We start from the raw sequence: 24,658 nt of genomic DNA, 5'->3' as shown, positions 1-24,658 counted from the left end.
GTTAAAACTCAATCAGCTTGTTAGTAGTTGTGTGTACCGGAGACAATACTGGAAGTTATTGGTTATCTATTATTGGTAATTTTTGGGTGGCTTATCGGTTTAGCTTTATAAAAGCTAACTTTTCAGTTAGCTGATTATCTGTTATCGAAGCTAACTTTTTGGTTAGCTGTGCCCACCAGTGTTGGCATGAATGTCTTTCCATACCTCTTATCTGAGCTCTTGCAGCTTGCTGCGCTGCACGTCAGGATGTAATTTATAAACAATGCAGGAGGAAAAAGTTTCATCAAGTTAGTTTCATTTTGGGAGGAAAAAAAGTTTTAGTTGATTGTAGTTTATTGTCTGTATTACAGTGTTTGTAAAGAGGTATCATTTTATTTAAAGTGGCAATTCATTTTGAAGTCATTAATTTTGACCTTACTCTGTCTCGGCAGAGAGCCGCGCAGCCTTTGGAGCTGTCCCAACGGTACGGAGTACGAGTCTCGTTTCTTGACTGTAACAAGAGTCTCAGTTAGTGACTTTAATCCACACAAAAGTGACTCACGATTAACATATTTTAATGGCTTTGAGAGGGGTTAAGAAGTGGATTTGCCATTTCTGAAGACCAGCAAATCAAAGAACCAATGAGCCAGTGAATCGAAGCATTCAGGCTTCAAAGTGGAGTCGCACTGCAGAAACAGTTGATTACAGACCCACTGCACCTCTGTTGAAAGCCTTAAGGACAAGTTGGAACATGTCCTGCCTGTTAAACAATTTCTCATATACTCACTCCACTGAAAGCCATCAAAAGCCGCCTGGATTTTACAAATGGTTATCAACACGGAGGTGTTTTTCGTGTGCCGCCGCACCGCGTCGGCTGCGTCCCGACGCGCGGATCCGTCCGCACGTCTTTCATTAAAAAAAATCTCCTTTAACAGTGGAATATCCGGATAAAATGCTGAAACCGACTTCTTCTGAAACTTCTCTGTTCTCTCACGACATCCTGGATCAATAGAGCCTGAAATGTGGAGGTTTTCAGCTTGAACAGGCTGACGACAGCGGCTGAGAGCGCTGAGCGACGTCTCGCACCGTGGGAAGTCCTTAAAGCGACAGAATCACCTCAAAATCTCTCATCAGCCGTTAAAATTTTCACTGAAAACCAGCTTAATTTTTCGAACCGTGTCCACTTCGATGTGTCTCACAGGTTTAGAAAACATTTTGATCAAACAACGCGCCAGTCTCTCAGCAACTTCTCAGACAAAGGAATTTCGACGAGGGGCTGGACGACTCCTCCCACAAGGAGTGCTCACAGGCGAATGACGTCACCGACAGGCGTGGAAAAACTCACGCATGCGCACGAGGGTTCAAGCATGTCTGACGTAAAAACATATGAATGAAATCCATATAGTTTTTGAAAAAAATAAAAAGGACCGTTACTTTATTGACAGCCCTCGTATATATATATATATATATATATATATATATATATATATATATATATATATATATATAAATAAAACAATTCACATTAAAATACAGGAAATACTTCAGGCATCTTTTGTACTATTTACATGCAAGCTGTAACATAATTTATATTTGTGTGACCTAGCCATCTTTAGTGGAACTGTAATTTCAGGTGTTGTTTCAGCTTGGGAAAACGGAAAAAGCCAGCATGTGTGAGGTCTGGACTGTATACACAGTGTGGTTCGATCTCATAAAATTTGTGTGTGTGTGTGTGGACGAGCATGTTGTAGTGAAGAATTGTCTCTTCTCGGATGAATACACTTCAAGCGTGCAAGCAACTTTTTTTTTTTTTTATGGGTCTGCAGTTATCTAACACCTCCCTGATTAGATTGAGTTTCTGGATTGAAGCTTTCACATTTCCAATTTCTGGGGAAAACTCCACTCTTGTTTCTTAATATGTCTGCCAAGGACATAATAAAATCATTGGAGTTTATTTATTTATCTGTCTGTTGACAGGATTACATCAAAACTAATGCACAGATTTTGACAAAATTTTGACCACAGCTAGATATTAGGCCAAGAAAGACTCCATTAAATTTTGGAGGGATCCCGATTCTGGATCAAGATTTCACTTTATATAGGCTTTGAAGGATTACTTAAACAAAAAAAAATCTACTTCACAGATTCTCACCAAATTTACACCACAGATAGATATTAGGGCATGGAAGACTCCACTGAATTTTGGAGGTGATCTGGATCGGTGGACGTCACCACAATCCCGGATTGTTCTTGTTTTCAGGATATTGTCTTTGATCGACTTCAGTGGAAAAAATTGTCAGTCATTGCACTGAATTTTAAAATATAAAAATGAATATGAAAGTTGAAAATTCTTTTGTTATGGTTTGTAAATGTTTCTTGTTTTAGGTGAGCCTTGAGTTCCAGAGAAGGGTCCAGAATAAGATCAAAGATCTTCTCCAGCAGATGGAGGAAGGTCTGAAGACTGCAGACCCACATGACTTCTCCACTTACACAGGATGGACAGGTCTGTTCACAACACTACACTGCTGCTGAGATTATCCACATCACTGTGACAGGCTTTGATGTTGTCAAATACAGTGTTGCTATGGTTTTCATTAGACACAATAGTGTCTCTTATTTAGCTTAGTAATTGCACCAAATTGCATATAATATTTAAAAAATTTTCTGGGGGAACATCTCAAAGATCCACAACTGGGTGCTGCAGCCACAACATTGTGAAAAAAATTATCACAGTTTTTAATTTTTTCCCAAGGGCCACTCACATCACTGTGGATAACAGCCCACAGTTGGTTGTTATAGTTTTCAGCAAGTCTCAGACATGTCTCATGAAGAATCCCACCCTGTTCTTCTTTAGCATATCACTCAATCGCCTCCAAAATTGATGGTCCTCTGGCATTGACCTTGGTTCACCCCACCAATTTTCAGTGAGATTCAAGTCAGGGCTTTGTGCAGGGCAGTTGGTAACGTTCACTTTGCTGGAGGTTGTTCTTCAATAGGAATGACATATGTTTTAGGTCGTTGTCGTGTTGGATGACAAAGCAGCGACCCAGTTTTGCTGCTAACCGCTTGAAGTTTTCTTTCAAAATCTTCACATATCTTTCCTTCTTCATGATTCCTTCCACCTTGAGCAGATTCCCAGTTCCAGATGCACTGAAGCATCCCCACAGCATAATTCTCACTTTCACTGTGGGGATGGTGTTGTTTGGGTTATACACCTCTCCCTTTTTTCTTCAGGCATAAGCAATGTCTCGATGGCCAAAGAGCTCTAGTTTTGTCTCATCTGACCACTATGCATGAGCTTTCTCCAGTTTGTCCTATGTATACTTAAGTCTGGCTTGAAGGTGTCTCTTCTATAGAAATGGAGTTTTACCTCCACCAACAAGGTTGGATGGAGGTAATGTGATTGTCTGTGTTGGTTTGTTCATTAGTTAACAGTCTCACGGGCACACGGTTAGAGGAATATTTTTTGAGCCTACTGGTCAGGACCAGTCGCACCAATTTTGTTACTCGTCCTCCTTGTCCAGGGTAGTGGCCTCAGGTGTTTGGAAGCTCAGAGCCTCCGCCGGCGAGCCTCAGCATGGTGGCATTAATCATCACATCATGTACATGTAAATATAGCGCTTGATAGAACGTCTTCATTTTGTGTTGAATGTATGTAAAGTTATAAACTTTTTTTTTTTTACATGATCCTCTGCTTTCATGTGAATGTAAAGTGCACCTTATACTTCGCTTTTCTGTAATTCTGGTCTTGTGCTTTTCTTATGCAGCCCAAACAGCCTTTACTCTTATTTACTTAATCCACTTGGCTATTCTTGTTGTATAAGCTCTGTAATATCTTAGATTTTTTGGGGGGGGCAATTATATCTATTGCTTTTCAGACTAGTATGATCAAAATTTTATGAATGGTTCATGGGTCTGCAACCTTTACTGTCAAAAGAGCCAGTTTTGTCCCATCTTCCACAAATAAAATCCTTACAGAGCCACAAACATATTTGACCATTAAAATGAATGAATAAAGATAATACAACTTATAATGTTTTTCTATATACTGTCCATCTATATATATTTTTAAATTGTTCGTTTTGTTTTTACAACTCCAAATCAGAAAAGTTGGATGATATGAAAAATGTTTGTGATGGTGGACCCATAATGATCCTGACATTTACTTTGACTTCTATTTACTGCTGACCTTATGAAACATATTTCAATATATTTTATGTTTTGCATGGTCAGCTTTATTTTATTTGTTAATATATCCATTCCTACATTTAAGGCCTGCAGCATTTCCCAAGAAAAAAAGGTTGGGGCAGGGCAGTTTCTAAGAAATCTAAGAATTAGTTAATCATTTTTCCAGCCAGTTTTCTTGAGAAATGTCAGGGAATGAAAACATGAACATTTCCAAGTCACAGAATAGACTTCATTTACATCAATCATTCAGAAATACAAATGGTGTGGTACTTTATGGTAAATATCTGTCAGGTAGGCAGTTCTCAAAAACTAAAAGTCCTTGCTGGAAGGAGACAAGTGAGGGAAGCCGCCAGGACACAACTCTGGAAGAATTTTTGGCATCTGTGGGTTTGAGTGGAGAAACTGGGAATAGTGCAGCCTAATAACTTTGAAAAATAACATAAAAATTAGCCAGCTTGTACGTATTTTTATTGACTGGAGTACATTTTAAAGCCCCTTTCACACCGGGCTTGCATATAGTTGCGTTGTGAACAGGAACAGAGCTTGCTTGCTTGCCTCTACTGGTGGTTGGCTCTCACTGCGGTATTGTATCACTTCCTGTTCCGGAGCACAGCAGTGTTTGCTGTATCTGTTAGCTGTTTAATCTGCGCAGTTAGATTGATCTAGTTAACTAGATAACAATTTGTTTCACAGTGTAATCTTCACGTGCCTTAACTAAAGCACTCCCTCTGCTGAATCACCTCTAAATTATTTACACATTATTCACTTTGTGTGTTTGTAGGAATCCCCTAGCTTAGCGCAGCTACTAGCTCTTAGCCGGTTTAGCATGGCGGCTTCTCCTGTCTCTCCCGCACTTTTCTGCTCTGGGTGTGAAATGTTTAGTTATTCCTCGGCCTCCTTTATCAGTAATGGTACTTGTAATAAGTGTAGCTTATTCGTAGCTTTGGAGGCCAGGCTGGGCGAATTGGAGACTCGGCTCTGCACCGTGGAAAATTCTACAGCTAGCCAGGCCCCTGTAGTCGGTGCGCACCAAGGTAGCTTAGCCGCCGTTAGTTTCCCTCTGGCAGATCCCGAGCAGCCGGGAAAGCAGGCCGACTGGGTGACTGTGAGCAGGAAGCGTAGTCCTAAACAGAAGCCCTGTGTACACCGCCAACCCGTTCACATCTCTAACCGTTTTTCCCCACTCGACGACACACCCACCGAGGATCAAACTCTGGTTATTGGCGACTCGGTTTTGAGAAATGTGAAGTTAGCGACACCAGCAACCATAGTCAGTTGTCTTCCAGGGGCCAGAGCAGGCGACATTGAAGGAAATTTGAAACTGCTGGCTAAGGCTAAGCGTAAATTTGGTAAGATTGTAATTCACGTCGGCAGTAATGACACCCGGTTACGCCAATCGGAGGTCACTAAAATTAACATTGAATCGGTGTGTAACTTTGCAAAAACAATGTCGGACTCTGTAGTTTTCTCTGGGCCCCTCCCCAATCGGACCGGGAGTGACATGTTTAGCCGAATGTTCTCCTTGAATTGCTGGCTGTCTGAGTGGTGTCCAAAAAATGAGGTGGGCTTCATAGATAATTGGCAAAGCTTCTGGGGAAAACCTGGTCTTGTTAGGATAGACGGCATCCATCCCACTTTGGATGGAGCAGCTCTCATTTCTAGAAATCTGGCCAATTTTCTTAAATCCTCCAAACTGTGACTATCCAGGGTTGGGACCAGGAAGCAGAGTTGTAGTCTTACACACCTCTCTGCAGCTTCTCTCCCCCTGCCATCCCCTCATTACCCCATCCCCGTAGAGACGGTGCCTGCTCCCAGACCACCAATAACCAGCAAAAATCTATTTAAGCATAAAAATTCAAAAAGTCCCTGTTAGTAAATGATATAATAATTGATCAACATATTTATTCTGCAAAAATCTATTTAAGCATAAAAATTCAAAAAGTCCCTGTTAGTAAATGATATAATAATTGATCAACATATTTATTCTGCCTTACAGAAACCTGGTTACAGCAGGATGAATATGTTAGTTTAAATGAGTCAACACCCCCGAGTCACACTAACTGCCAGAATGCTCGTAGCACGGGCAGAGGCAGAGGATTAGCAGCAATAGAGAGAGGACTGACCCACCTTTTGTATCAAAACTGATTTATGGCCCTGTCAGCCAATCAGAATTGACTACGTCACTAAGCCCCGCCCCCTTATGACATCACAGCCAATCAGAATTGATGACGTCACTATATCCCTAGTCCTGCCCGTGGCTCCTCCCCTACCCCCACCCCCAAGCTCCTCCCCTAACCCCGCCCCAAGCACCCCCTCCAAGCCCTACCTCCCCTCCCACCCGGGTCTAATATTTTAATGTCATTGTATTTCATTAAAGAACGATTAAAAATACCTAGTTAATTCTTTAATACATTAAAAAGATCTAATTCTGAAATAAGTAAACATAAATCAGTGTCTATTATTTAATACCCCTTTAATATTTTTAATTCTTAAATTAAAGCGCCTCCTTTTATGGTTTTTAATGCCTCAAAGAAGGAATAAAAAATACCGTATCTTATGCATAATTATGGGAGGTTTTCTTCAATTTAGTGATTAAACACAAATATTTTAATGCGCCTTTAATATTTCTTAATTCTTAAATTATTGCGTTTCCTTTTCTGTTTTTTTAATTCGTAAATTAAAGAAGGGAAACAAATAGCCGTCTCTCGCCTGTAAGTCTTTGCAGCAAGACGGTCAAATACCCACGCATAGAGCTGCTCGCGGAAACATGACCCCACGGCTGTAATACCTGTTGCAGACGCTAACTGTGTCTGTGTGTGTGTGTGTGTGTGCGTGCGTGTGTGCGTGTGTGTGTGTGTGTGTTTCGGAGGTGTGTGTGTGTGTGTGTGTGTGACCTGCGGAGCGGGGGTGTCACGCCGGATGGTCTTTTATAACATAGTAGAGAAGCTTGAATCTTTGGTTGAAGCTTGAATGTTTAATTACCTCCAATTTCCTGATGACGGGGTCGTTCGCTGGGCTTGTTTGAAGACGGAAAAACAAAGTCCCTCCCTTCTCAGTTACGCCAGATGCAGTTTCTTTTAAGATATTAGCCGATCGATCATGGGCTGCTGGACACCCGCTGATCGGAGATGCCGCCCCCGAGGTGATGAAGCCGGAAAAAAACAAAGTTTCTTCTCAGTCACTCCCGGCAGGGTGGCTGGGTGTCAGGCCAGATGGTATTTTTAGAGCAAAAGGTGCCAGTAAGTGTTTTTCACAAAAACCTCGTTTGAAAAACAATTTACCCTTTTCAACAATATTATAGGAAAGAACACAGGCTGTATAAGGTTTAGAATATGTGCTTTATTACATTCATTAAAGTCACACACAGAGAAAAAAGCAATTGTTCATGTTTATTAAACACAGCATACGTGAAGGAAAACATTAAGAAAAAAGTATTTGGCCCACTTACATGAAGAAAAAAAAGTATACGTTCATGTTTATTAAACACAGCATACGTTAAGAAAAAAGGTACTTGTTCCAGTTACCTGAAGAAAAAAGCATACGTCCATGTTTATTAAAGGGTAACCATCAGGCTGTCGCCGTAAATTAGCTGATAGATGATTATTATGTCTCCAGCTGCGTATAATAAACTCAAGTCTGCTCAAAGCCACTTTTTTAAGGCAACAAGTTCGCATATTTTTTTTGTAAAGTCAACTTATTATATTTTACACATTTTGGGATTCAAACATCAAATCCTTATCTCAACACTTCACGGTAACGTTCACATGCCAGCAGTTTGGATGTTAAGTCCTAAATCTAAACATTTTCTTTGCTCACTTGTGTTGCTGCAAGTTCCTGCTTTACCACCTCATTCTGACCAAGAAACATCTGAAGTGGTTCAAAAAATAACTGAAACTGTTCTTGAAAGCAGCTTTCTCCTGGTTAGTTTTTAATACACCCTGAAGACATCAAGATTCTCTGATCAGATTTCTTGGGAGACTTTCCAAAAGGGAGACATTGTTGTATGGCTGGGGGGCCTGGCTGCCTTTTTGTTTCTGTCTTTTGTTTTTCCTTCCAGGTGGCTTGCATTTGGAACTGAGTGGCTGTGTTGCTGAGTTTATCAGGACCTCACCCTGATCACCTGCGGCTCATCAGGACTCACAGCTGTGGTGCATCTGCATGGATTGGAACATGGTGGCATTTAAGACTGGAGTGCACAGTGTGTATTTGCCAGAGACTCGACCTTGTGACCAGACGGGTGAGATCGTCGTCTTGGGAGCCATCTCATCATCAGTGGATGCAGAGAACGTCCAGGTTTGATGCACGGTCTGTGAAAGAGGAGGGGGTGAGGTCTCACGCTCGTCAGCACACTTCCTGAGGTACGTTAGATTTTGTGACTAACATTTATACAGTCAGTAAATGTGGTGTCCCTCACACCTTTTTATATTGAGCTGTATGTTAGTCATGTATCGGCTTCCACTGCAGTGGAGTTTTGTGAACTGGATGTTCCATGCCTGCAGGTTGGGAAGTTGATTAGTAATCAAGCCAGGAAGTGTTTGCTGTTTGTACACCTTTAAGTGTTCTCTCTGTGTGTAGAGTGTGGACTCACATAATGGTTCCTTCTTTCACAGACTCGGTTTGTTGCGGCCACCTGGGGGGTGTCGGCGGGGTCCTTGGGTCCGAACAGCTTCTGGCTCCGGACCGTTAGCGCTGCTGGGAGCGCACCACGCCAGACCGCACTTTCTGTTATTTTTGTATCACTGTTATGTATTAAATTCAGTTAGCCTTTGTACCGTGCTCTGCTTATTTCATACTGGGTCCTTCAAACGCTGGTCGGTTCTCCGAGCTGCGTCCGACACATAACAGACATCTATTGTTTTAATATGAAAATCAGCCGTCAGCATTTTATGTCAAGTGTTCCCTGAAAATCACAGATAACTGAATGACGGAGAACTGAAGCAACAACTTTGAAGTTTCAAATAAAACAGGGTTCATCAGCATTTTCTGGTTTATCAGAATCTGAATCAGAACAGCTTTTAATGGCCAAGTATCCACAGAATACATGAAATTTGACTTTGGTTTGAGCCACACTCACTCTGTACACTGTAAATGCATGCAAACATACAAACGAATTAAGTTAACCAGACTCAGTTTTCAAGCTGTAGCTTCAAGAAAATTAAGTTGACCTGAATATGATGAATGAACAAAACTATTTTGAGAATTAAGCCGTCACTTGCTGGATGCTCACAGTAAATACATTACTGTAATTTAATTTTTTCAGTACAGCAAAATAAACAAGTTTCTGTAATCTAGATTTTAAGTTTATTTGAGTACTGCACACTCGCAGTAATTAAGGTAATCAAATCTGCTTCAAGACAACATAAATTACTTTGTAAGGCAGCAAGTTTGCATTTTTAGCAAAGTCAACTTATTATATTTTACAGTGTAAGGCATGTAGAAATACCCTAAACAGCGAATAATCCGCAGTAAAATTTGTACAACGTGTTTTTAAAAACTGCTTGTAATTATGAAGAAACTAGTCTAGCTAACAACTGCTACAGAAAGGTGAACATTTATTAAAATGAATCTGAAATACACGAGTTGACCAACATCACAAGGGTAAGAGTTCTAATGTTAAAACTCACTGTTGTTACTCCGCTGTTTTATGATTTGTAAAAAGCTGCACCAGGCACTTGAAAATTGCACATTTCCGACCAATTCTGTCAAAAAAACATTAACAGCCTGGGAGCCGACACACTGCTGTCAGTGTGACAAGAGGAAAGTGTGTCATGTAGAATCTTTGCATTTGTTCAGAGCGTATAATTATAAATCTCAAGTCGTTTTAACGTGGATAAAGATTTAAATGCGGTTGTTTTGCAGAAGTTCCACTGAAAACACACAGAAGCTGTAATTTTTACAATTCACACGCCGTATCTTTGATAGAAACAGTCGGTGGTCATTTATTGAGAAATCTAACTGGCGGAGGGTTTTACGCTTTAAACACTTATTTGGTTGTGAAAAGCTCCACAAAAACTTATACTTTTCGAGCTGATGCTGACTGTTTGCATAAATTTTTGGCTGAGTGGGGAAACGTCTGACATTATATAGCCAATATGTTTTTTCTTACTTTATGGACCTTTAAAAACTTTAGTCATATTACTAAATCAATCTTTTTTTCTTACCTCATGAAGGCGACTCTCTCTCCGGCTCCCCGTGTCGTCTAATAACCCTCTGGGCTTAATTTGTCGGCCTGAATTCTTCTTCTTCTTCTCGTTAAACCAGAATAAACTTTTTATGCATCGCAATTATTCTCTCTCAAAAACATTCATTAATACCAGTCCAAAATATCCTCGAACCTCCGGGCATCTTGCAGGAGCGACGGTCACGTCTCGCCACAAACTGAAAGAAAAGATGCGACTTATTAAATATTTAGCCTACACTTTTAAAAAAAACGTCATGATGTGATTTTGTTCTTCTTACCGTGTAACACGAGTCCGTCCCCGCGGCGCCCTGTTGACGGTTCGACAGACCTCCGTCGGTTAGAACACACCAGCTCCGCGTTATTAACCTGTATTTTTAATATAAATGAGATTTCAGAGGGTTTACTACATCTCTGCTGCTGTGTCTGGGGAAAAAAAACTTGATTAAACAGCGTTAAATAAACTCCTAACAGAATATCCACAAACTGTAACACAGACCATACTTATTAATGAAATATTTACACTTTAAAAAGTTATGAGCTGATTTTCTTATGTCATAAAGGAGAGTCTGTCCCTGGTGCGTCGTGTCGTCTAAATGATCCTCTGGGGTTAATTTGTCAGGCCGAATTCTTCTGCTCCATCAGAATAAACTTTTCTCACCATGGGGCTCTATATCTAACAAAAAAACATCATTTAAAAAATGTTTTTACCGCCGAGGATCTTTTTAAAAAAAAAACAAAAAACAGAAGCATTTCTATCAAAAGATTACTTAATTCACTTGCCGTGAAAGACTTTCGCACTCTGAAGAAAAAGAAAACTTCATCCCGAGAGAATGAATGTCTGCTCCGGTCAGCGGCTGGAATGATGGAAAAACACTGCAGCAGGAGGCGGGACAGGAAAACTGGACCAGCCTCCGGATTTAGCCTGACACCTCGGACCGAGGGACACAGCAGGACCTCATAAAAATATTGCTTCAAACGGGATCTGTGATGCTGGCCCGGTTTGTCAAAAGAGGTGCGACCTTTTGCGCTAAACACCCCAAATACACACACAGGCACACACTTTTAAGACGCAAATATCCCCAGACCCGCGCGTGTAGTGGTCCCATATTATGAACAAAAGTGGATGGATAACAAAGTCATGACTCAGCACAAACTGCAGGATTGTCTTACAGACATAAAGACATGGATGACCTCTAATTTCCTGCTTTTAAACTCAGATAAAACTGAAGTTATTGTACTTGGCCCCACAAATCTTAGAAACATGGTGTCTAACCAGATCCTTACTCTGGATGGCATTACCCTGACCTCTAGTAATACTGTGAGAAATCTTGGAGTCATTTTTGATCAGGATATGTCATTCAAAGCGCATATTAAACAAATATGTAGGACTGCTTTTTTGCATTTACGCAATATCTCTAAAATCAGAAAGGTCTTGTCTCAGAGTGATGCTGAAAAACTAATTCATGCATTTATTTCCTCTAGGCTGGACTATTGTAATTCATTATTATCAGGTTGTCCTAAAAGTTCCCTAAAAAGCCTTCAGTTAATTCAAAATGCTGCAGCTAGAGTACTGACGGGGACTAGAAGGAGAGAGCATATCTCACCCATATTGGCCTCTCTTCATTGGCTTCCTGTTAATTCTAGAATAGAATTTAAAATTCTTCTTCTTACTTATAAGGTTTTGAATAATCAGGTCCCATCTTATCTTAGGGACCTCGTAGTACCATATCACCCCAATAGAGCGCTTCGCTCTCAGACTGCAGGCTTACTTGTAGTTCCTAGGGTTTGTAAGAGTAGAATGGGAGGCAGAGCCTTCAGCTTTCAGGCTCCTCTCCTGTGGAACCAGCTCCCAATTCAGATCAGGGAGACAGATACCCTCTCTACTTTTAAGATTAGGCTTAAAACTTTCCTTTTCGCTAAGGCTTATAGTTAGGGCTGGATCGGGTGACCCTGGACCATCCCTTGGTTATGTTGCTTTAGACGTAGACTGTGGGGGGTTCCCATGATGCACTGTTTCTTTCTTTTTTTGCTCCGTATGCATCACTCTGCATTTAATCATTAGTGATCGATCTCTGCCCCCCTTCTCGGCATGTCTTTTTCCTGGTTCTTTCCCTCAGCCCCAACCAGTCTCAGCAGAAGACTGCCCCTCCCTGAGCCTGGTTCTGCTGGAGGTTTCTTCCTGTTAAAAGGGAGTTTTTCCTTCCCACTGTGGCCAAGTGCTTGCTCATAGGGGGTCGTTTTGACCGTTGGGGTTTTTCATGGTTATTGTATGGCCTTGCCTTGCAATATGGAGCGCCTTGGGGCAACTGTTTGTTGTGATTTGGCGCTATATAAGAAAAAAGTTGATTGATTGATTGATGTGGTTTCTGACATGTCTGGAATAAGACAGGCTGAAGCTGGGAAAACTTCTCCTGTGAGTAGCGTTTTATTCTTTTAGTGCAACTATTAAAAGGTCCACTATTTCTGTATTATCCGTCATGACTTTGCTATCCATCCACTTTTGTTCATAATATGGGACCACTACACGCGCGGGTCTGGGGATATTTGCGTCTTAAAAGTGTGTGCCTGTGTGTGTATTTGGGGTGTTTAGCGCAAAAGGTCGCACCTCTTTTGACAAACCGGGCCAGCGTCACAGATCCCGTTTGAAGCAATATTTTTATGAGGTCCTGCTGTGTCCCTCGGTCCGAGGTGTCAGGCTAAATCCGGAGGCTGGTCCAGTTTTCCTGTCCCGCCTCCTGCTGCAGTGTTTTTCCATCATTCCAGCCGCTGACCGGAGCAGACATTCATTCTCTCGGGATGAAGTTTTCTTTTTCTTCAGAGTGCGAAAGTCTTTCACGGCAAGTGAATTAAGTAATCTTTTGATAGAAATGCTTCTGTTTTTTTTTGTTTTTTTTAAAAAGATCCTCGGCGGTAAAAACATTTTTTAAATGATGTTTTTTTGTTAGATATAGAGCCCCACGGTGAGAAAAGTTTATTCTGATGGAGCAGAAGAATTCGGCCTGACAAATTAACCCCAGAGGATCATTTAGACGACACGACGCACCAGGGACAGACTCTCCTTTATGACGTAAGAAAATCAGCTCATAACTTTTTAAAGTGTAAATATTCATTAATAAGTATGGTCTGTGTTACAGTTTGTGGATATTCTGTTAGGAGTTTATTTAACGCTGTTTAATCAAGTTTTTTTTCCCCAGACACAGCAGCAGAGATGTAGTAAACCCTCTGAAATCTCATTTATATTAAAAATACAGGTTAATAACGCGGAGCTGGTGTGTTATAACCGACGGAGGTCTGTCGAACCGTCAACAGGGCGCCGCGGGGACGGACTCGTGTTACACGGTAAGAAGAAAAAAATCACATCATGACGTTTTTTTTAAAGTGTAGGCTAAATATTTAATAAGTCGCATCTTTTCTTTCAGTTTGTGGCGAGACGTGACCGTCGCTCCTGCAAGATGCCCGGAGGTTCGAGGATATTTTGGACTGGTATTAATGAATGTTTTTGAGAGAGAATAATTGCGATGCATAAAAAGTTTATTCTGGTTTAACGAGAAGAAGAAGAAGAATTCAGGCCGACAAATTAAGCCCAGAGGGTTATTAGACGACACGGGGAGCCGGAGAGAGAGTCGCCTTCATGAGGTAAGAAAAAAAGAAAAACAATGATTTAGTAATATGACTAAAGTTTTTAAAGGTCCATAAAGTAAGAAAAAACATATTGGCTATATAATGTCAGACGTTTCCCCACTCAGCCAAAAATTTATGCAAACAGTCAGCATCAGCTCGAAAAGTATAAGTTTTTGTGGAGCTTTTCACAACCAAATAAGCGTTTAAAGCGTAAAACCCTCCGACAGTTAGATTTCTCAATAAATGACCACCGACTGTTTCTATCAAAGATACGGCATGTGAATTGTAAAAATTACAACTTCTGTGTGTTTTCAGTGGAACTTCTGCAAAACAACCGCATTTAAATCTTTATCCACGTTAAAACGACTTGAGATTTATAATTATACGCTCTGAACAAATGCAAAGATTCTACATGACACACTTTCCTCTTGTCACACTGACAGCAGTGTGTCGGCTCCCAGGCTGTTAATGTTTTTTGACAGAATTGGTCGGAAATGTGCCATTTTCAAGTGCCTGGTGCAGCTTTTTACAAATCATAAAACAGCAGAGTAACAACAGTGAGTTTTAACATTAGAACTCTTACCCTCGTGATGTTGGTCAACTCGTGTATTTCAGATTCATTTTAATAAATATTCACCTTTCTGTAGCAGTTGTTAGCTAAACTAGTTTCTTCATAATTACAAGCGGTTTTTAAAAACACGTACAATTTTTACTGCGGATTATTCGCTGTTTAGGGTATTTCTACATGCCTTACACTGTAAAATATAATAAGTTGACTTTACTAAAAATGCAAACTTGCTGCCTTACAAAGTAATTTATGTTGTCTTGAAGCAGATTTGATTACCTTAATTATTGCGAGTGTGCAGTACTCAAATAAACTTAAAATCTAGATTACAGAAACTTGTTTATTTTGCTGTACTGAAAAAATTAAATTACAGTAATGTATTTACTGTGAGCATCCAACAAGTGACGGCTTAATTCTCAAAATAGTTTTGTTCATTCATCATATTCAGGTCAACTTAATTTTCTTGAAGCTACAGCTTGAAAACTGAGTCTGGTTAACTTAATTCGTTTGTATGTTAGCATGCATTTACAGTGTACAGAGAGAGTGTGGCTCAAACCAAAGTCAAATTCCATGTATTCTGTGGATACTTGGCCATTAAAAGCTGTTCTGATTCAGATTCTGATAAACCAGAAAATGCTGATGAACCCTGTTTTATTTGAAACTTCAAAGTTGTTGCTTCAGTTCTCCGTCATTCAGTTATCTGTGATTTTCAGGGAACACTTGACATAAAATGCTGACGGCTGATTTTCATATTAAAACAATAGATGTCTCCCTTTTGGAAAGTCTCCCAAGAAATCTGATCAGAGAATCTTGATGTCTTCAGGGTGTATTAAAAACTAACCAGGAGAAAGCTGCTTTCAAGAACAGTTTATTTTTTGACCCACTTCAGATGTTTCTTGGTCAGAATGAGGTGGTAAAGCAGGAACTTGCAGCAATACAAGTGAGCAAAGAAAATGTTTAGATTTAGGACTTAACATCCAAACTGCTGGCATGTGAACGTTACCGTGAAGTGTTGAGATAAGGATTTGATGTTTGAATCCCAAAATGTGTAAAATATAATAAGTTGACTTTACAAAAAAAATATGCGAACTTGTTGCCTTAAAAAAGTGGCTTTGAGCAGACTTGAGTTTATTATACGCAGCTGGAGACATAATAATCATCTATCAGCTAATTTACGGCGACAGCCTGATGGTTACCCTTTAATAAACATGGACGTATGCTTTTTTCTTCATGTAAGTGGACCAAATTTGTGTTTAATAACCATGAACATGTGCTTTTTTCTTCAGGTAACTGGAACAAGTACTTTTTCTTAATGTTTTCCTTCATGTATGTTGTGTTTAATAAACATGAACGTATATGCTTTTTTCTTCAGGTAACTGGAACAAGTACCTTTTTTCTTAACGTATGCTGTTAATAAACATGAACGTATACTTTTTTTCTTCATGTAAGTGGACCAAATACTTTTTTCTTAATGTTTTCCTTCACGTATGCTGTGTTTAATAAACATGAACGTATACTTTTTTTCTTCATGTAAGTGGACCAAATACTTTTTTCTTAATGTTTTCCTTCACGTATGCTGTGTTTAATAAACATGAACAATTGCTTTTTTCTCTGTGTGTGACTTTAATGAATGTAATAAAGCACATATTCTAAACCTTATACAGCCTGTGTTCTTTCCTATAATATTGTTGGAAAGGGTAAATTGTTTTTCAAACGAGGTTTTTGTGAAAAACACTCACTGGCACCTTTTGCTCTAAAAATACCATCTGGCCTGACACCCAGCCACCCTGCTGGGAGTGACTGAGAAGAAACTTTGTTTTTTTCCGGCTTCATCACCTCGGGGGCGGCATCTCCGATCAGCGGGTGTCCAGCAGCCCATGATCGATCGGCTAATATCTTAAAAGAAACTGCATCTGGCGTAAATGAGAAGGGAGGGACTTTGTTTTTCCGTCTTCAAACAAGCCCAGCGAACGACCCCGTCATCAGGAAATTGGAGGTAATTAAACATTCAAGCTTCAACCAAAGATTCAAGCTTCTCTACTATGTTATAAAAGACCATCCGGCGTGACACCCCCGCTCCACAGGTCACACGCACGCACGCACACACACACACACACACACACACAGACACAGTTAGCGTCTGCAACAGGTATTACAGCCGTGGGGTCATGTTTCCGCGAGCAGCTCTATGCGTGGGTATTTGACCGTCTTGCTGCAAAGACTTACAGGCGAGAGACGGCTATTTGTTTCCCTTCTTTAATTTACGAATTAAAAAAACAGAAAAGGAAACGCAATAATTTAAGAATTAAGAAATATTAAAGGCGCATTAAAATATTTGTGTTTAATCACTAAATTGAAGAAAACCTCCCATAATTATGCATAAGATACGGTATTTTTTATTCCTTCTTTGAGGCATTAAAAACCATAAAAGGAGGCGCTTTAATTTAAGAATTAAAAATATTAAAGGGGTATTAAATAATAGACACTGATTTATGTTTACTTATTTCAGAATTAGATCTTTTTAATGTATTAAAGAATTAACTAGGTATTTTTAATCGTTCTTTAATGAAATACAATGACATTAAAATATTAGACCCGGGTGGGAGGGGAGGTAGGGCTTGGAGGGGGTGCTTGGGGCAGGGTTAGGGGAGGAGCTTGGGGGTGGGGGTAGGGGAGGAGCTTGGGGTGGGGCTAGGGGAGGAGCCAGGGGCGGGACTAGAGGAGGGGCGGGGCTTAGGGGCGGGACATAGTGACGCAATCGATTCTGATTGGCTGTGATGTCATTAGGGGTGGGGCTTGGAGGCAGGACTAGGGGAGGGGTTAGGGGCGGGGCTTAGGGCAGGACATAGTGACGTAATAGATTCTGATTGGATGTGACATCATAAGGGGCAGGATTAGGGGAGGAGCCGGGGGCGGGGCTTGGGGGGCGGGATATAGTGACGTCATCGATTCTGATTGGCTGTGATGTCATAAGGGGGCTGGGCTTAGTGACGTAGTCGATTCTGATTGGCTGACAGGGCCATAAATCAGTTTTGATACAAAAGGTGGGTCAGTCCTCTCTAGCAATCTTCCATTCCAGCTTATTAATTAATCAAAAACCCAGACAGAGCTTTAATTCATTTCAAAGCTTGACTCTTAGTCTTGTCCATCCAAATTGGAAGTCCCAAAAACCAGTTTTATTTATTATCTATCGTCCACCTGGTCGTTACTGTGAGTTTCTCTGTGAATTTTCAGACCTTTTGTCTGACTTAGTGCTTAGCTCAGATAAGATAATTATAGTGGGCGATTTTAACATCCACACAGATGCTGAGAATGACAGCCTCAACACTGCATTTAATCTATTATTAGACTCAATTGGCTTTGCTCAAAATGTAAATGAGTCCACCCACCACTTTAATCATATCTTAGAGCTTGTTCTGACTTATGGTATGGAAATTGAAGACTTAACAGTATTCCCTGAAAACTCCCTTCTGTCTGATCATTTCTTAATAACATTTACATTTACTCTGATGGACTACCCAGCAGTGGGGAATAAGTTTCATTACACTAGAAGTCTTTCAGAAAGCGCTGTAACTAGGTTTAAGGATATGATTCCTTCTTTATGTTCTCTAATGCCATATACCAACACAGTGCAGAGTAGCTACCTAAACTTTGTAAGTGAGATAGAGTATCTCGTCAATAGTTTTACATCCTCATTGAAGACAACTTTGGATGCTGTAGCTCCTCTGAAAAAGAGAGCTTTAAATCAGAAGTGCCTGACTCCGTGGTATAACTCACAAACTCACAGCTTAAAGCAGATAACCCGTAAGTTGGAGAGGAAATGGCTTCTCACTAATTTAGAAGATCTTCACTTAGCCTGGAAAAAGAGTCTGTTGCTCTATAAAAAAGCCCTCCGTAAAGCTAGGACATCTTACTACTCATCACTAATTGAAGAAAATAAGAACAACCCCAGGTTTCTTTTCAGCACTGTAGCCAGGCTGACAAAGAGTCAGAGCTCTATTGAGCCGAGTATTCCTTTAACTTTAACCAGTAATGACTTCATGACTTTCTTTGCTAATAAAATTTTAACTATTAGAGAAAAAATTACTCATAACCATCCCAAAGACGTATCGTTATCTTTGGCTGCTTTCAGTGATGCCGGTATTTGTCTCTCTGATGGAAAAAAAGTCCTTTTCATTCCGCCATTTCCAGACAATGAAAATCCGACGAGGGGGCGGGACCACTCCTTCCCAAGGCGTGCTCACAGGCGAATGACGTAACCGACAGGCGTGGAAAAACTAACGCATGCACACGAGGGTTCAAGCATGTCTGACGTAAAAACATATGAATGAAATCCATATAGTTTTTGAAAAAAATAAAAAGGACTGTTACTTTATTGACAAACCTCGTAGATTTACAAACAGTTGTGAAGTGTTTTGTGGACTTGCTTAAAAACTGTGTACTTTCTGCATCCAGTGTTCTGTGCGGAAAAAATTAAACGTTTAATTTTTTGCATCCACCTCATGTAGCGCTCAGCATACTGCTGCGTAGGGGAGCTAAAACGTGGCGTACAGCTGCTTAACTTAATATGAGGTGAAGCAGGAAAAAGTCACTCTGCTTCAATGCCAACAATCTTTAAAATGATGTCAACAACACTGGTGTACAACCCCAGTTCCAGTGAAGTTGGGACGTTGTGTAAAATGTAAATAAAAACAGAATATAATGATTTGCAAATCCTCTTCAACCTATGTTAAATTGAATACAACACAAAGATAAGATATTTAATATTCAAACTGATAAGCTTTATTGTTTTTTGTGCAAATATTTGCTTATTTAGTGGAAGTTACAGCTAAAAGCTAAACCAGTAACTTTTAGTATTGACTCCAGTACGTTGACAGCTACTGATACTTCTGAGTAAATTCAAAGGCAATCACAAAGAACAATGAGCCAGCTCTTCTGTCTAAGATCAGCCTTCTTCTCAGCAAAAGAGACCTGGTGAGCAGAGAGGAAAAAGGGAGGGATTTATTTTTTCAATTTGTTTTCACAGCCATACAGTTTTGCAGACTCTTGGAGACATGCACAGCAAGACAGTTTTGACTTATGGTTAAAATTTTAAACAAACTAATTCCAGACAAGTTATCAAAATTTATGTCACTTCTGTCGTTTTTACAAAGTGAAAATATCAGCTATATAGGTTTTAGTTTTAAAGTCATGCACTAATTTTGAAGGTTTGAGCATTTACAGATACACATACCAAAAGGCATTATAGGAAAATGAGCTTCCTGTCATCAGTGGTTGGTCAGTTTATATATATGTAGAAACCAATACACAAGTTACTGTAATGTGTGTGTTGGTTTTTACAAATAAATCTGTATTTGCAAATGTCATTTTTTTCATTTGTAAAAAAAGGCAATTTCACAACTGAAAATTCTGTTTAAGTGATTTAGCACGTAGCAAATGTGTGGCGATTGGTATTCACACTCCCATCCAGTAGATGGCAGTGTTCATGGCAAAGGTTCACCACAAAGGTTTTAATTATTTTTATTTGAATGAAGAAGTGAAAAGCTGCGGTTTGTCCTTTTGTAGGCTTTGACACCCATGATGTGACATGTCTGTTTTTGACACAGCAATATTACTAATTGCGTACTTTCAGAAGAATAAAGAACGTATGAGATTGTGTGTTGTAATGGCAGCAGTGCTGACTTGTTGCAGTTTTCTTATTCTACCGCAAGATGTTATGTATACACACAGTCAGACCTGTACATGTAATTACATACATTCTAAATATACAGTGGGGAAAATAAGTATTTGACCCCCTGTCAGTTTTGCAGGTTTTCCCACCTACAAAGAATGGAGAGGTCTGTAATTTTTATTGTAGGTGCACTTCAACTGTGAGAGACAGAATCTAAAAAAAAAAATCCAGAACATCACATTGTATGATTTTTAAATAATTAATTTGCATTTTATTGCATAAAATAAGTATTTGACCCCCTAGAAAAACAGAGCTTAACAACTGGTACAGAAACATTTGTCTGCCATTACAGAGGTCAGACATTTCCTATAGTTCTTGACCACGTTTTCACACATTGCAACAGGGATTTTGGTCCACTCCTCCATACAGATCTTCTCCAAAACTTTCAGGTTTGGAGTTTCAGCTCCCTCCAAAGATTTTCTATTGAGTTCAGGTCTGGAGACTGGCCAGGCCACTCCAGGACCTTGAAATGCTTCTTACGGAGCCCCTCCTTAGTTGCCCTGGCTGTGTGTTTGGGGTCATTGTCATGCTGAACGACCCAGCCATGACTCATCTTCAGTGCTCTTACTGAGGGAAGGAGGTTGTTTGTTTTGCCAATATCTCACAATACATGACCCCATCCATCCTCCCTTCAATACGGTGCAGTCATCCTGTCCCCTTTGCAGAAGAGCACCCCCCAGAGTATGATGTTTCCACCCCCATGCTTCATGGTTGGGATGGTTTTCTTGGGGTTGTTCTCATCCTCTAAACATGGTAAGTGGAGTTGATTCCAAAAAGCTCTATTTTGGTCTCATCTGACCACATGACCTTCTCCCATGCCTCCTCTGGATCATCCAGATGGTCACTGGTGAACTTCAAACGGGCCTGGACCTGTGCTGGCTTGAGCAGGGCGACCTTGCTGCCCTGCAGGATTTTAAACCATGACAGCATCATGTGTTACTAATGTAATCTTTGTGACTGTGGTCCCAGCTCTCTTCAGGTCATTGACCAGGTCCTCCTGTGTAGTTCTGAGCTTTCTCAGAATCATCCTTACCCCACAAAGTGAGATCTTGCATGGAATCCCAGACTGAGGGAGATTGACGGTCATCTTGTGTTTCTTCCACTTTCTAATAAATAATCATAACAGTTATTGTCTTCTACCAAGCTGCTTGCCTGTTGTTCTGTAGTCCATCCCAGCCTTGTGCAGGTCTACAGTTTTATCCCTGGTGTCCTTAGACAGCTCTTTGGTCTTGGCTATGGTGGACAGGTTGGAGTGTGATTTATTGAGTGTGTGAACAGGTGTATTTTATACAGGTAACAAGTTCAAACAGGTGCAGTTAATACAGGTAAAGAGTGCAGAATAAGAGGGCTTCTTAAAGAAAAAATTAACAGGTCTGTAAGAGCCAGAATTCTTGCTGGTTGGTAGGTGGTCATAGGGAGTCAAATACTTATTTTATGCAATAAAATGCAAATTAATTATTTAAAAATCATACATGTGATTTTCTGGATGATTTTTTTTTTTTTTTAGATTCTGTCTCTCACAGTTGAAGTGTACCTACGATAAAAATTACAGACCTCTCCATTCTTTGTAGGTGGAAAAACCTGCAAAACTGACAGGGAGTCAAATACTTATTTTCCCCACTGTAAGTACAAGTTCTTAAATTCCATAATTAATATAGAAATGTTTGGATTGTACATAGTTCCAGTGGAGATAATAAAATATAATGGAGATTCTTGCCTTAAAACAAGATTTTGTCAAAATGGGAAAATGATTGAGTCCTCTATGGAAGCAATTAACATTTGTTATTTGATGAACAATTTTTAAGTCAAACTTAAATTGGAGAGTGAGCTATCAGATGTTATACTGTATCAAAATAATATGTTGAGTTATGATATTACTTTTGAGGAGGTACAAAAAGTTGTGAGTGCTGCTAAAGCAAATAAAACAGTGGGAGTTCAAGGGATCCCTAATAAAGCTCTCAGTGCACCCTGCATTCAATTTCTGCAGGGCTTTTTTCAAGCCTGTTTTTAAAATTCTGTTGTTCCATCAGAGTGGCATCAGTCAATAATAAAACCTATACCAAAATCTTCAAAGGCTGACCCAAGAGAACCACTCAATTACAGAGGTATCAGTTTGCTAAGTACAGTCTACAAACTCTATTCCGGTATCCTCAATAACAGACTGAATCAGTATATTGAAGCACATAATATTCTAGCAGAAGAACAAAATGTCTTTCGAAAAGGTAGGACTTGCATTGACCATATATATGTTATATCATCAGTGGTAAGGGCCAGACTATATGAAGGAAAACATACATTTGGTTGTTTTGATTTCCAGAAGGCTTTTGAGTGGATTAACAGAGACCTACTGCAGTTTAAATTATTAATGCGAGGTCTGTTAGAAAAGTATCCGACCTTTTTATTTATTTTTTTTAAACCATATGGATTTGAATCACGTGTGATTGCATCATCCAAGCTTGAACCTTCGTGTGCATGCGTGAGTTTTTTCACGCCTGTCGGTTGCGTCATTCGCCTGTGAGCAGGCTTTGTGTGAGCAGTGGTCCACCCCTCTCGTCGGATTTTTATTGCGAATAAATGTCTGAACGATTTGGAGCTTTGCTGCATCAATTTTTCCAGAAACTGTGAGAGACCTCCAGTTGGACACTATTCGGAAAATTCAGATGGCTTTGAGGGACGATTTTTATGGGGATTACACAGATTAAGGAGTGCTCCAGCCGGTTTAAAGACCACCCACAGCTGCTGAGAGCGCGCCACGCTCCGAGCGCCGATTGACAGGCTGAAACCCCGCTGAAACAACCAGATCATTTCCAAAGTGAAGACTTTGTTGATCCGGGACGTCTTCTGACTTGCACAAAAATGGCAGGAGACGTGGACATCAGTACTTTTTCTGCACATTGCACTGTTACAGGAGTTTTTTTCATGGAAAGAAAAGCGGACGGATGCGCCACCGTGCCGCTCGTGGCGCGGCACAAAACCACCTCCGTGTTGGTCTCACAGGACGGCTTTCAGATGGCTTTCAGACGGCTGTCGGTGGGTTTTCAGTCGTGTGACTAACCGAGAAATTGTGGATGAGCCTGGACATGCCAGAACATGTCCTGTGAGGCTTCATCACGGCGTTGCTTTGCGCCATGTGGCACTGCCGCGACGCGTGACATTCCTCCGCTCCTCTTTCCATGACAAAAACTCCTGTAACAGTGGAATGTGCCGTTCATTTCCAAACTGGACGCTGTGTTTTATCCGGGACTGACTGATCCGGTATGTCGTCGGACTAGCACAGGAATTGCGGAAGACGTGGACATCAGCACTTTTTCGGCACATTGAGACAGACATGCGGAGGAATTCCGCACGTCACGGTGGAGCCGCATGGCGCAAAGCAATGCCGTGATGAAGCCTCACAGGACATGTTCTGGCATGTCCAGAGTCATCCACAATTTCTCGGTTAATCACACGACTGAAAACCCACCGACAGCCGTCTGAAAGCCATCTCAAAGCCGTCCTGTGAGACCAACATGGTGGTGGTTTTGTGCCGCGCCCGTCCGCTTTTCTTTCCATGAAAAAAACTCCTGTAACAGTGGAATGTACTGAAAAAGTACTGATGTCCACGTCTCCTGCCATTTTTGTGTAAGTCAGACGACGTCCCGGATCAACAAAGCCTTCACGTTGGAAATTATCTGGTTGTTTCAGCAGGGTTTGAGCCTGTCGATCGCACTCGGATCGCGGCGTGCTCTCAGATGCTGTGGGTGGTCTTTAAACCGGCTGGAGCACTCCTTAATCTGTGTAATCCCCATAAAATCGTCCCTCAAAGCCATCTGAATTTTCCTAATGGTGTTCACCTGGAGGTCTCTCACAGTTTCATGAAAAAATTGATGCAGCAAAGCTCCAAATTGTTCAGACATTTATTCGCAATAAAAATCCGAGGAGAGGAGTGGACCACTGCTCACACAAAGCCTGCTCACAGGCGAATGACACAACCGACAGGCGTGAAAAAACTCACGCATGCGCACGAAGGTTCAAGCTTGGCTGATGCAATCACACGTGATTCAAATCCATATGGTTTTTGAAAAAAATAAAAAGGTCGGATACTTTTCTAACAGACCTCGTATATGGCATTTCAGGTAGATTTTATAATGCAGTCAAATCTCTGTATAAAACCTCAGCTGCATTTGTTCAGGTGAATAATTTGAGGACTGGCTGGTTCCCTACTCCATTTGCAGTAAAACAAGGCAATGTGTTATCTCCTACGTTATTTGGTTTGTATATAAATGATCTAGTAGATGAAATCAAAGAAGCCAACCTTGGTATTTATATTTATAAGTTAAATCTAAGTATCTTGTTGTATGCTGATATTATCTTGCTGGCAGAATCTGAAGTGAATTTACAAAAAATGTTGAAT

General features: G+C 40.5%; 1 protein-coding gene across 2 annotated transcripts in view; it reads left to right on the top strand.

Moving 5' to 3' along the window:
* lancl2 (LanC lantibiotic synthetase component C-like 2 (bacterial)) overlaps positions 1–24,658 on the top strand; it is a 170,497-nt gene that overhangs the window by 12,355 nt on the left and 133,484 nt on the right. For both annotated transcript variants that reach the window (XM_034173032.1, XM_034173042.1), the window contains exon 3: positions 2,365–2,482. In XM_034173032.1, the coding sequence (XP_034028923.1) occupies positions 2,365–2,482 (118 nt within the window). The remainder of the gene's footprint in view (positions 1–2,364; positions 2,483–24,658) is intronic.

This window comes from Thalassophryne amazonica, chromosome 1 (assembly GCF_902500255.1).
Source record: "Thalassophryne amazonica chromosome 1, fThaAma1.1, whole genome shotgun sequence".
Lineage (NCBI taxonomy): Eukaryota > Metazoa > Chordata > Actinopteri > Batrachoidiformes > Batrachoididae > Thalassophryne > Thalassophryne amazonica.
Note: the sequence above shows the minus strand (reverse complement) of the source record. Positions and strands in the feature narration are given on the sequence as shown.